Source organism: Carassius gibelio, chromosome B15, assembly GCF_023724105.1.
Source record: "Carassius gibelio isolate Cgi1373 ecotype wild population from Czech Republic chromosome B15, carGib1.2-hapl.c, whole genome shotgun sequence".
Classification (NCBI taxonomy): domain Eukaryota; kingdom Metazoa; phylum Chordata; class Actinopteri; order Cypriniformes; family Cyprinidae; genus Carassius; species Carassius gibelio.
The window spans coordinates 10,851,910-10,865,587 of record NC_068410.1 but is presented as its reverse complement, the minus strand read 5'-3'; the positions used below and the strand labels follow the sequence as shown (position 1 = coordinate 10,865,587).

At 36.0% G+C, this 13,678-nt stretch overlaps 2 protein-coding genes across 2 annotated transcripts; both read left to right on the top strand.

Moving 5' to 3' along the window:
- The first annotated feature begins 1,562 nt into the window (after positions 1-1,562).
- On the top strand, positions 1,563-4,784 carry crybb1l3 (crystallin, beta B1, like 3). The gene is made up of 6 exons (XM_052576453.1): positions 1,563-1,696; positions 2,805-2,878; positions 3,000-3,118; positions 3,981-4,113; positions 4,207-4,349; positions 4,458-4,784. The coding sequence occupies exons 2-6, from the start codon at positions 2,813-2,815 to the stop codon at positions 4,621-4,623; spliced, it is 627 nt and encodes a 208-aa protein (XP_052432413.1). The 5' UTR covers positions 1,563-1,696; positions 2,805-2,812; the 3' UTR covers positions 4,624-4,784.
- A 1,710-nt stretch (positions 4,785-6,494) lies between these two features.
- On the top strand, positions 6,495-13,425 carry unc119a (unc-119 homolog a (C. elegans)). Its single transcript, XM_052575458.1, has 5 exons — positions 6,495-6,928; positions 11,537-11,650; positions 11,840-11,939; positions 12,361-12,533; positions 12,634-13,425. Exons 1-5 carry the CDS (start codon positions 6,814-6,816, stop codon positions 12,744-12,746), a joined length of 615 nt encoding a protein of 204 aa, XP_052431418.1. The 5' UTR covers positions 6,495-6,813; the 3' UTR covers positions 12,747-13,425.
- Positions 13,426-13,678: the final 253 nt, after the last annotated feature.

Here is a 13,678-nt window from a genome sequence, read left to right as displayed (position 1 = left end):
AATAATAATCATTTTAATGTAATTTAATAATTTAATTGATTTATTTTAATACTAATTTAATATTTTGTTTTACATAAAATTTTCTGAAATGCCAATATGTCAAAAACATATCCAAAAAATGTGTCCATACATATTTTGTGAAAACCGCCCACATATATGCTTGCTATGTTTGAGTTTTTAATTGTGTATACATGATAGTGCAACCCTCGTTTGAGTTTGCAAATTATGCTAAAAAATGACCACATTGGCTGAAAGGACAACCATGAAGGGCTTACCTGACCTACCCAACAAATAGCTGCAAACGCTCAGGAGTTCCACACAACGGTCTCCAGACCACCAACTAAGGGCTCTATTTATATGTAGCATGACAGAAAGGGAAGATTGGCCACAGGGCAAGCAGGAGTCAGCACTTTGCCCCATGCCTCATTGTTTTTGACTGAGCCTTTGGCTTTACCCAGCTCACAATGCCATCTGCCGTAGCCAGGGAGACATCGTGCCTACTGGCATCTGCCACAGGAGAGGATGCCAGCCACAATGATTCCATGCATGTTTTTACATATGACCGGAGCATACAGCACAACACACATGCTTGGATAAATACAAGCAAGCTGTTTCGACTTAAGATTGTTCTAGCAAAGACAACAGAAACAGTGACTTCCAGGTTTTCGAAAATAGTTGGTAAAAGCATCACAACCACCAGTAAAGCTTAAAGATAGACAAAGAATGATGGTCTTTAAGTGTTATCTGTCATTAAAAGTCCATTTTTATCCTGCATTGAGACTCGTCTACCCTCTTCTCACCACAGTTACAGGCACAGAGTGATTCAGAGACCCACTTCCACCTGCCTTTACATACTCGCACACATATGCATACATACACAATAGGCCCTTACAAGCACATCCATTCAACATCCATGTCCTGCCCACCTCTTTGACTTTATGCAAAGCAGGCTGCATGGATGGGGCCCAGTGTCGCACTAGGAAGTGCATGACTAAGTAAAATGAAGAGTGTGAATGATGGCATTCAAGTAAATAAGAAGATTAATCATTTCAGTGTCAATGTGGTTCTTCAATGAGACAAACGTTTTTATTGTCAAATGCTTTTGACTGTGTGAGTGATTACATGCATCACTATTTATAATTGTTTAATATTTAATAGTCTGGCATATGTTGTGCATCTGTTTTTTACTCCTAACTTAATCGCCAAATCATTGACATATTAAAATTTAACTGTAACCACCAAATAAAACTGCTGAAACGTCGCACAACCACAACAAGTCCTCTTTATCTCAGTGGAGAGGTCTGTGGCCAGTCTACTGAGGTCAGCACATTGCTTGCTATACTGTAGAGAGTGAATGAGTGCATGTTTGAGAGAGAGAGTTGAAGAGATAGGGGTTGTGGAGAGCCACACTTTCTGCTGATGGAGGTAGACATCAGACATCCAGCCGCGGCCTGAAACAAAGCAATGAGCAGAGTCAGCAGGGTCACAGAGATGAGCCTGCACTACAAACCCCTCCAAACACCCATCACTTTTAGCCAATAGCCTGGTCTCATTCTGCTCTAGACGTACTGCTGGCATATATGTATATAAAACCCTTTCGAAGCCTGGATCCCTTTTACATTCGGGCCTTGGCATCCTTTCCTCTGCCAGCACTCCTATTGCATTCCATTGCTCTGTGCCTGACTGCAAAATTTTGGTGAGATTTGATTGGGGAGGTGGACATTTGAGAATGGCCACACTTTAAATAAGCTTGCTGTGATTGGAGAATGTATAGCGATATATGTTTTTGACTGATTTGAGTACAAAGATTACTAGGTATTGGGATAACTTCTGAAGGAACATGTTACACTGAGGACAGCAGTAATAGCTGCTTTGCCATCAAGAATAAAGAGTTTTAAAAATATATTTTTAAATAGAAAATTGTAATAACATTTCAAAAAAGTTGTAATCTATTAAATAAGCTTGTTGTGAATGTATAGAGATAGATTTTTTTTTATTGATTTGACTGATTTGAGTACAAAGATAAGATATTAGAATAAATTCTAATAAATAATACTGTAGACTACTGCAATGACAATTTTGCCATCAGGAATAAATTATAACTGAAAATATATAAAAATCGAAAACTCTTTTTTTACTGTAATACATTTCACAGTATTACAGTTTTTATTTTATTTCCTTAAATCAAATTTAATAAGAATCCAATTTTTGTTATTTCAGAGTGGCTGTCCTTTAAATAAGCTTGTTTGGGGAACATAAAGATATAGATATAGATTTAGATGTTTTTGCCTGATTTGAGTAAAGATTATTTAGATATTAAAATAATATCTGAAGGACCATGTGACACTGCAGTTTGGAGTAATGGCTGTAGTAATTTGTAGTAAATGGAGTAATTTGGAGTAATGCCATCAAAATAATACATTTATTTATATATATATATATATATATATATATATATATATATATATATATATATATATATATATATATATATATATATATATATATATATATATATATATATATATATATATTTAGATAGTAAACAGTTATTTTAAATTTTAATAACATTTCACAGTATAGTTTTTGCTGCCCTTTAAATAAACTTCTTGTGATTTCACTGATTTGAGTAAGAAAGATTCAAACTTATTGCTTTATATAAAAGACCATTTTTAAAAAATTACATAACTGATTTCCCAACACTGATGATGATTGTCTATATAGTGTGTGATTACAACAAATTATTAATCTTGAATCAATCTTTTATTTAAGCTTAACTTCAATAACTCTTCTGTTATTAACAGCTTCAGCCATGTCACACACTGCTGTACAAGGAAGTATGGGTAGTCGCTATGCCACAGGAAAGAGCTCCCACAGAGTAAGTCCAATCTGCCCGATAACATGTTCTTACTAGATTCTCACTTTTTCATCTAATATTGCCATTAAATGTGGGATGTCAAAGATGAATTATTTGTCTTAACTGTGTGTTCTCTAAACAGATATATCTGTTTGAGTATGAGAATTTCCAAGGGCGCATGATGGAGCTGAGTGGAGAGTGTCGTAACATCTGTGACAAGGGTTTCAATCGTGTTGGCTCCATCAGAGTGGAGTGTGGGCCGTGAGTACCCATCTGACAATTCATATGCATGACATTAATAATGATAATCATAAGATGAAAGAAAAAGAAAAATATATGGGGGTGGTGATGATGATAGTGATTATTATTATTATTACTATTATTATTATTATTATTACACAAAAAAAATTATGTACACTACCATTCAGATGTTTTGGATACAATTATTTTAAGAAATAAATACTTTTATTTTTAAGAGATTTGTTAAAACTGATCAAAAGTGACTGTAAAGTTTTCTGTAAAGTTGCTTTGCAATGATTGTATCGTAAAAAGCACTATACAAATAAAGTTGAAGTGAATTGAATTTAATATTACAGTTTCCATAAAAACATTAAGCAGTAGAATTGCTTTCAACACTAATAATTATAAGAAGAAATCTTTCTTAAAAACTAATCAGCATATTAGAATGATTCTGAATTAAAAAATAATGCCAAATTAAATGATTAAAAAAAAGTTACATTTTAAAATTTTAAATCCTGGTAATATTAATGGCTATTCATCTTTCATTTATTCATCTGAATTAGAATACTATTTCATACTATTACAGTTGTATTATTTATTTATTTGTTGGTTAATTTATTTTCTTTCGTTTAAATAAATAAGCTGCACTTAGCATAATAGAAAAACATTTTAAAAAACCATAACCCAAAATTTTTAATGGTAATGTTATAAAGGAGAATTCCTTTTTATTTGTTAACTCCACATCTAATCAATCGCACAAAACCAATGTTAACTACTGTTTATCATAAAATCTATTTCATAAAAACACAATTTTCTCCATAGTGTAAATGCATGAGATGTAAACAGAGCATTTACAGTACATGTGCCTTTTACTATCTTTCAGATGGGTAGGTTTTGAACAACAGGATATGACCGGTGAGATGTTCATGCTTGAGAGGGGCGAATACCCACGCTGGGACACTTGGTCCAACAGCTACCGTTGTGATCGTCTCATGTCTGTCCGGCCCGTTAGAATGGTGGGTGACCGTTACATCACTCCATTTCCCACTTCATCCCCAACCAATCAACACAGGAACACAGTAACACACTAATGGCCTTTCTACATGCAGGACCCACAGGACCATAGGATCTGCCTGTATGAATGCATGAACTTTGATGGTCGTAAGATGGAGGTTTCTGATGAGGACATCCCAAGTTTGTGGTGCTACGGCTTCCAGGACAGAGTCGCCAGCATTCAAGTAAATGGTGGAACGTAAGTGATTTAGCATCTCTTATATATTACAAAAAGATAATTACCTACAGTAGCTATTTGATGTCATCTTATCAATTAAAATATGCTATGACCTATGACCTACTTTAGGTGGGTTGGATATCAGTATCCAGGCTACCGTGGATATCAGTACCTGTTTGAATTTGGATCCTACAAACACTGGAATGAATGGGGCGCACATCACCCCCAGATCCAGTCTGTGCGAAGAGTAAGGGACATGCACACGCATCCCAGAGGCTGCTTCGAGATGGCATAAGGAACGAGAAATGGCATGGACAGGTGGACACAATAAAACCTAAAGCTAATCAGAATCAATTTCTAATTAAGCTGCTAAACCCTGCAGGGAATAGTCTTTGAACCAGAAATAGGTGTAATTCAGCACTTCAGCATACTCAACCTTCTCCTGCATCATCACAGCACAGTGATGCACAACCAGTATCGTGACCATCAGGGTTCTCAACATGGCAGGCTGGATGGGAAGAGGAGAACTGCTTTTTTTCTTGTTGTTCCCAGTACAGATTTCAGTCATCCTTTATTTATGAAATAGAGGAGATCCTGCAACACTTTATCTTTCTCAGGGATGCTGGCATCTAAAAACACATTTACTTGAAAATAAATAAACAAAAATAAACTATGTTAAAGGTGTCATACAGTATGATGCAATTTCAAGTTTTCCTTTCTCTTAGAAACGTTACAAGCTCTTGGTGCATAGAAGATCTGTAAAGTTGCGAAGACTAAAGTCTCTAATCCAAAGAGATATTCTTTATCAAAGTTGAGTCAACCACGCCCTCCTAAAGCGGCTTGATCTAACACGCCCCACATGTGTTGTGGGAAGATTTGCAAAACGCTGCCCAAATGTTCAAGCAAAGAAAGAAGGTGTAACTTTTATTATTACTGTTGCCATATCCTGGAGAAGCTGTGTTTTTCATTGTAAAAGCGAAACTACTTTGTTAACTTTCCTACACACGCTTGAGGCATTCAGCCAATCACAACACACTGGATAGCTGGCCAGTCAGACCACACCTCGCTGTTCAGACCAATTCGCTATGTAAAAAACTACATGTTTCAGAAAGGGGGGTCATTGAGAAGAAAAAAAGAATGTACAGTATGTGGAAAATAATGTGTTTTTAACCTTAGACCGCATAAACACATTTCATTACACCAAATACACAAAATAATGTTATTTTTAGCAACATCATATAACCTCTTTAAAGCACAATTATTGTACAGTGTCCTTAATTCATTGCTCTGCTCTCATACTAACAGTGTTTAGACTTGAGAACGCATTAGATGAATACATTATTTATATTATCATCATGCATAATAAATGAGGTAACAAGAAAAACGTAAACAACTGATACACACTAGTTTGTAGTCGATGGTTGATGAAAAAAATAATTTATGGAAAATTAACTATGGTTTTATTATAGTAAAACTGTAATAGTAACCATTTTTTTTGTTGTATTGATTTTGATTTGTATAACCACAGTTTTACTACAAATACCATGGTTAAACTATAGTTCACGAGCTTGCCTGCCTATCCATTCCTGGTTGTTAATAATAAACAAACATGGCTTGCCGTACTTAATGGAAGCTCGAACCTGAGGCTCAGCTTCATTTAGTGTTGCAAAACCATGGTTAATTTGTGGTTACCATGGTTTAACTATAGGGCCATTTTGGGGAGGAGCCTGCATGGCCCCAGGGCGTCAATTCTTCCGGCATCCCTCCACCTCCCCATCTCCTCCTCTATTTTTGTTTTTCAGGTAGTACCGCAGTGGGGGTTGAACTTGAGCTGAAGCCTCAGGTTCGAGCCTCCATTAAAGACAGCAAGCCAAGTTTGTTTACCATTAACCATCAAAAGTGGACTGTGTGGGCACACAAACTCATGAATAGTAGTAAAACCAAAATTCATTTTCATAAGGGTTAATAGATAGATAGATAGATAGATAGATAGATAGATAGATAGATAGATAGATAGATAGATAGATAGATAGAAAATTTCTGTGTGTGTGTGTGTGTGTGTGTGTGTGTTTGATATTTAAAAAAGAAACAGCAAACACTAGGCTACTTTATAACAGAAGTGACTTTCGAACCGTCTACCCACTTCCTTCCGCTAGTTAATTATACTGTTCATCTCTCTCGGGTTTTGCTCGCTTACATGAAGTGGTTGCTTTAATGCCTTCAGCAGCAGACAGACAGGCAGATTACAGAGCGAGAGCCACTCGCCCTATAGGAAAGAAGGAGTAAAATATCTCAATATATTTCGAAGACTAACTGGCTGGGGGAGGTGAATGCGCTATTCTTGTATCCGTAAAAGCCTGCGTTAAATAACGACAACGAATAACACAGCAGAGGTGAAGCAAGCAAACAAACAAACGGCCCTTGCCAGAGAGGTTTGCTGCGGAGACTGCAAGTCGTGCACGAACAGCAGCATCGTATCGCAGAGATGAAAGTCAAGCAAGGCTGCGACGCGGGTGTCCCGTGTACGACTGAAGAGGTTTTGTTAAAAAGCACAGAAATAACGCCGGAGGATGTACTCGGGCTGCAAAAGATCACAGACAGTAAGTTCAGTAACATCAGTATCACTCTCTAACAGGAAGCTTCCGCTCACAAGCTGCTCTGCTAACTTACTGCACATTTACCAGTGCTAAATTTCAGGTTTCGCTCCTGCATGTTTCTCGCGGTTTGTGTTTTATTCAGAATCGCGCTGTGACATTCTAAGTACGGAACGTCATTTAAAATGGGAAGTCTTCATTCAGAATGTGACTTCGATGTAACGATTTCATTTAGCGTCTGCGTCTTTGTATGGTCTTCATTTTGGCCGAGCCAACCCAGTGATATGGTTTATTCGGCTCTTCCTTGGCAAATAAACAACACTGTGGACATTTCCATGTAACCTACTGACTGAGAGTGACGACGTATGTTATTACGTTAACTGATGAATGGGCTGAGAATTCAGAAATATATCCATTATGTATGGTCGAAGCGACGGAACACCGTGGTAAAATACTCGCAGAGTGATTCCTTCATCATGACTGTTCATCAGCGTTGCGAATGAATGACTCTTTTGAGCCGGTTCTTTTTAGTGAATCAAAACACGTAATCACTGTGTATTAATCTGACGTAGGCTAGTTAATGAATGGCTGTTCATATGAAAACATCTAGTCAAAGATATCACTTTGAGTTGTAATCAGTGGCATTTCATAAAGTAGTATGAAAGAAAAAAGAAAGAAAGAAAAAAGGTATGAAATATAGGCTAGTTATTTTTTGTTTTAATCAACAACACATATGGCAAAATTTAAAGGACCTCTAAAAAGTCTGTAAAAAAAAAGAAGTAATTAAATACAAAAGTTACATAGTCCTATCCGTTAACTGAGATAGCCTAACTGATTCTCATGTGTGATTGTTTTGCAAAAATCAAATTTTCCAGAATCTAAATATAGCTAAATATATCATATATCTTATATGATTAGGGGATCATGTGCATCCATTATTTATTTTTAATGAAGGTTTTTATGTCCATGTGAGATTACAGAGTTATTACTCTTGCTGAAGCTCATACTGTCTGGGAAGGTTTCCTCAAAACAGGCTTCAGTATTTACTTGAATTGCTGTTTAAGTAAAAATAAACAGTGTATTCTTATCCTGAGCTTTGAAACATCTATTTGAATAAATATATGCACAAATGCGTGGAAGAGGAGTGCTGAGAAATCACTCTTTTTTATAAAACAAAAAAAAAAAAAAAAAACAATGTCTGGCTAATCACTTGGCTTAGCGCTTTAAAAATAAAAGCTGCTCTTGATTAAGGATACAGGCTTCTGTTCTTAGGAAAGTGGAGATTTCAACTCATGTTACTGTTATAAACAAGAATGCAGAGTATATTTAAGTGATAAAATTGTATATATGTTGCGATTTCATTAGGGAAATGGGTTGACATTTTAGCAAATGGCTACATCCTTCTAACTTTGGTTTAATTGCTCCGATTGGCACTTTTCTTAGAGTGTTTGGAATCCTAATAAAGGATGAATTATATGGTGTTTAGATACGCACATTATGCCTCATAAATCTAAATGAACCTGTGTGGTCTTATAAATGAACGCTTGATCGAACATAATCTGTGTTTGTTATATGCAGCCGTTCCTTTTGTTTACCCAAAAATAACAGGTGGTAGTTATCCTGGATTGGATTCAGAAGATATGTTGCTAGGTGACAGCATTAGAAGCAGTGAAGCGAGGCTCCTTGGTGGCTTGGAAAGAAAGATACACTGACACTTGACTGCCACATTGCTCTGAATATTTCTATCTTGATAATGATTTGCACACATTTGACGTTTTGTCACAGAATCTAACAATCACACAGATACAGCTTTATATAAATGAATTGACTTGGCTATGTTAGGTTACAGAAGCAAATAAATCTTTAAGGAACGAGCAGAAATAACTAAAGTAACAATAGCACATTTTCACTTTTTTATAGTTCACAAATAAAGCAGATGCTTTATAAACAAACCAGGAGCTTTGCCCACTTGATGTGAGGTTTTTCAGGCAAATGTCCTGATATTGGACCACTGGGCTTTAAAATCAAAAAAATTTACACTAATAATGAAGCCTCCATCATGAAAACTAAGTTATGAAAACTAGATATTTATTCTAAAAATGTATCAGCCAAACATATTTATGATTGACTACACTTATAATCATGCATTCACCATAAAAATATTATATATTATTTTGTTGTTATATTAATATTTTACCTTATCAATATTAAAAAATAATTGACTACACTTATGACGCCTGCAGCATGAAAATGTTGTTATAGAACTATATAACTAGATAACAGTATTTTTTTGTTTATTTGTTTGTTTTATCAGCTAATTTAATGTTAAAAATACTGCGTTGTGTCCAGATTATCTTTTTGATTTTAAAGCATACAACTCACTAAATAAAGTTTAAATTATAGAGATTTACACTTAAAAGTATGCACTCTTATTTATGTTGACATGAACTGTGATCATCTGTAGTAACTCTTTACTTCTTCACTGACTATTTGTATTTTTGCACTCACGCACAGCAGTGTTAGCACATATACAGTAGATTGGTCCCATTGTGTGCCAATTCATGAGGTGAAGTAAACATAGCAAAATATTTCCCTGAACCATTTATTGAGAGCTATAAAATTGTTGATATAACAAGCAAGTTTTGTGGTATAAGCAAGTGCAGTAAAAAAACGGAGAAATATGCAAAGTATCTGTTTCTTGTCTATTCAAGTTTCAGTGATCCGCTCTGAATCGGCTCTTGTGCGAATGTGTCAATCTCATCGGGACATATTTGAAAACGACTAATTCCATCTGCATATTTATTTTCATGCTTGTATGAAATGGTTATTTCATTGATAAACCACAACATAAAGCTGTTTAAAACAGCCTGAACAGATGTAAGTATTTTGCCTTCCCTTTCTCAGCTTGGCAGACTTCTGAAACAGACGAGCTATAAATATCTCAAGTGATTGGCTAAATCCAGTGTTGCCCATCTGTTAACTAACAGGAAGCTTGGGTAAAGGATAGGTGGGGCGTCTGCACTGTCCCACGGGAAGGAAGTGATATACTCAGCCTGTAGTGTGGAGCTCATTTCAGTGTCATCCTAGCAGAGATGGACCTCTCAAAAGTTATCCCCTTAGCATCTCCCAATCTGTGCCATGTGATGGTGAACAATGTAAGCTTCTTAAGTATAATCCATCCCAGGGAGAAGAGGGCTGACACAGCTGCTCCTCGCACCTCATGTGCCTCCTCTGGGAGTCTGGCATGAGGAAAGAGGGACTCATGATAAGACTGGACTGACCCTAGTCATTAACTGCAGGCCACAAATAAATCACCACATATAGTATTTGGACAGTTAAGTTGCACTGTCATTGCATTAGATTTTTAAACTGGGGTCCAGGGAGGAATGCTATGCTCATGGGTTGCCATAAAATTTTAATCTAAAGACTCAAAATCAGTTGACATTTATACTATAGACAGCTGAGCTCAACCCTCCAGTACTAATTCCAAAACATCACTTTAGAACTAGTAACAAAGGAACATTGAGTTGCTTCATTGAAAGCTGTTTTAAAAGCTCACTATGTATGAGTATGATGAGAGATGGACTAAGCAAGTGTGCATCTGATACATCATTCATTCTTCAGCTCAATCTCATATTCACAATAAAACATTAGTTTGAACGTCCACTGAGGAAAGCGGTATCTTTGTTGTACTATCCTTTCATCTTTTAATGATTTCCGATGACAGCATTGCTCAGTGCATTTGTTGGCCGCCATCTTAAAAGGTGTTGTCGAAAGTAAAAATATGATCTTGTTTCCACCCCTGTTTCAGTTTCTTTAAATATAAATGTCTTTACTGCTGACTCACTCATAAAACAGTCACTTGTCTCCATCTAATGGCAGAATAATGTAACTAAAATCACTGTCACAAACACACACACACTGTTTCCCAATACAAAATAATATCATTAAATAATTACTACTGTTTCATAAAATATTACTTAGTATATAATAATAATTAATAAACATGAAAAGCCATTATAAAAGTCAAAAGTACAAAGGCAGCCCTCTGATATACATATAAATGAATACACACTACTATATTATTGTCATTATAATACAGCACATTATTACTAAAGCAAACCACAAACCAACTGCCATTTTTTTACATAAAACAGCAAAATCATACTGTTAAAGACAGCTTCAATTTTGAATCAATAGGCATATGTTTATTAATGTTTGTCTGTCAGTATATCTCTTTTCCTGTTGTTCTGACAGTATTTCCAAACAGTATCAGTCCCTGCAGGCAGGTAATGAATCGAGAAGGTGTATGGTCGTCATCAATGTCATTTCCACACAACATCAGAGAGAACAGAAATAGCTCTTTTTGTCCCTGCAGTGTGTCACTCAAGGGTACGGCTCTCAGCCCTGAGGCATGTCTTTGATGCATGTGACCCATGTCACACACACATAACCAGTGTTAAAAATTATTAGCTTTATATTTTGAAATGTTACGACAAGTCTGGAGAGACTCACATTGTGTTAATGATCCCTTCCTATTTCATTATCTTACAAATGATGACCTAATGAGAGTCAGAACTAACGGCACATCCTGGTTTGTTTTTGTTCCCACAGATTACCTCTGTGGTCCAGAGCAGAACATACACAAGATCGACTTCACCAGGTTCAAAATCCGAGACATGGAGACAGGCACGGTTCTTTTTGAGATCACCAAACCCCCTACAACAGGTAGGCAAGGAGCCAGCAGACCTCTCAAATTCACTTCCTCACTCCACCTACACAGACTGCACATTTAAATCCTAGGCTCTTTTAGATTTTTTTTTCCTATAAAGCCCTGATTTCCATTTAGATGCAATACGCTGCACAAGAGCCCTTCAAAGGCTTGTTCGGTAATGCCAACCCCTTTCTGATTCACAGAGAGTGGGGAGGGCAGGACGGACTTTGACCAGAATGCCGGGCGCTTTGTGCGTTACCAGTTCACCCCCGCTTTTCTCCGACTACGCCAGGTTGGCGCCACGTAAGTGTAATCAGTGTCAGGATTACACTTGATCTTAATTGCAACCTAAAATTAGCCTGAAATCACAGTTGAATCTGTTTGACTTAACCTTTAAAGGGGTCATATTATGATGTATCAACTTTTTCTTGATATGAGATAAATGGGTTATACTTTAAAAAACATACAGGTTACTGTACTGTAACATGTGAACCATCTTCAAAGGCAGTAATGAGAAGAAAATATGATACCATTAGTCCTACACACAAGAATCATCAAAGATAACTAATGATAAGAGAAAAATGTATTAAAAAATTGATTGGTTTAGTAAGGCAATTGTGAGATAAAGATATTAAAATATTAAGCAGCACAACTGTTTTCACCATTGATAATAATAAGAAAAATCTTCATGTCCCCTTAAATGTGTCCTTTCCCACCTCCACAGGGTGGAGTTCACTGTAGGCGATGTTCCCATCAACAACTTCCGAATGATCGAGAGGCACTATTTCCGTGGGCAGCTGCTGAAAAGCTTTGACTTTGAGTTTGGTTTCTGCATCCCGAGCAGTAAGAACACCTGTGAACACATCTATGAGTTCCCACCACTGTCTGAAGATATAAGTAAGCTCTAAATGTTTTTATCAACTGTTTGCTGTTAATCAGTTTGTGATCTTTTGGCTGGACCTAATCTGTGGCACTGTGTTTTTGTATCCCTCCATAGTGCGTGAAATGATCCTACACCCTTATGAGACGCAATCTGACAGCTTTTACTTTGTGGACAACAAGCTTGTGATGCACAGTAAGGCAGATTATTCTTACAACGGCGGACCGTAGGAAGTCATTCTCACCTTTTGCACTGATTTGCAGTGGACCGGCAGAGGAACATCTACTGAAAGTGTCATCTAATCTTATATGTGATGATGCATTCGGTTAAAACAAACAAAAAAACACCCCAATCTCAGGATATGTATGTATGTGTGTGTGTGAGAAAGAAAGAATGTTGCTCAAAATGGGCCAGTACTACTTTGTACTACCAATTTCCTTAGGATCGTGTAAATGTGAAAACTGTCTCTTCGAGGATATGAGTGTGCCTGTGCACATGTGCATTCGTTGCAAGCTCTGTTTTTTATGTTTTTCAAAGCCCAAAGCCAAATAATTTTAAACAACTGTTTATACAGTGATTTCGCTCAAGGCTTCTAAAGCATAAAAAGAGCATCACGTTGATTTGGTTAAAGATACAGTGGCCAATGCAGTGTATAAAGTAAGGGATTCCTTTTGGTATCTACAAATAGGCCTGGTTTTGCTTTATTTTTCTCACTTTAATTTTTGAATCTTCATAATTTGGGCGATGATGTAAGTCTATGTTATTTATATTAATATGCTCTTATTTATATTGATATATATGTTGTCACACATATTTTAATAGCAAATTTTGTCAAATGATAGTGATAGATATCTGTTTCATGTGATTTAACAAAAAAAAAGAGAGAAATAAAAATAGTTCTTTAAATTATGATAAGTTTGATTTAATTCATTTTTTTTTTACACATAAAACTCCTCCATAGTGGTTTCGTTCATATAAAACAATATTTAACTACAATTTCATCCGAAGGTTTGAGACTGGTAAGAATATTTAATAATAAATCCCTTATGCTGTCCAAGGCTGCATTTCTTTTCACAATTATAGTAAAAACAGTAATATTGTGAAATATTATTTCTATTTGAATACATTTTAAAATGTAATTTTGCCCAAGAAACATTTATTA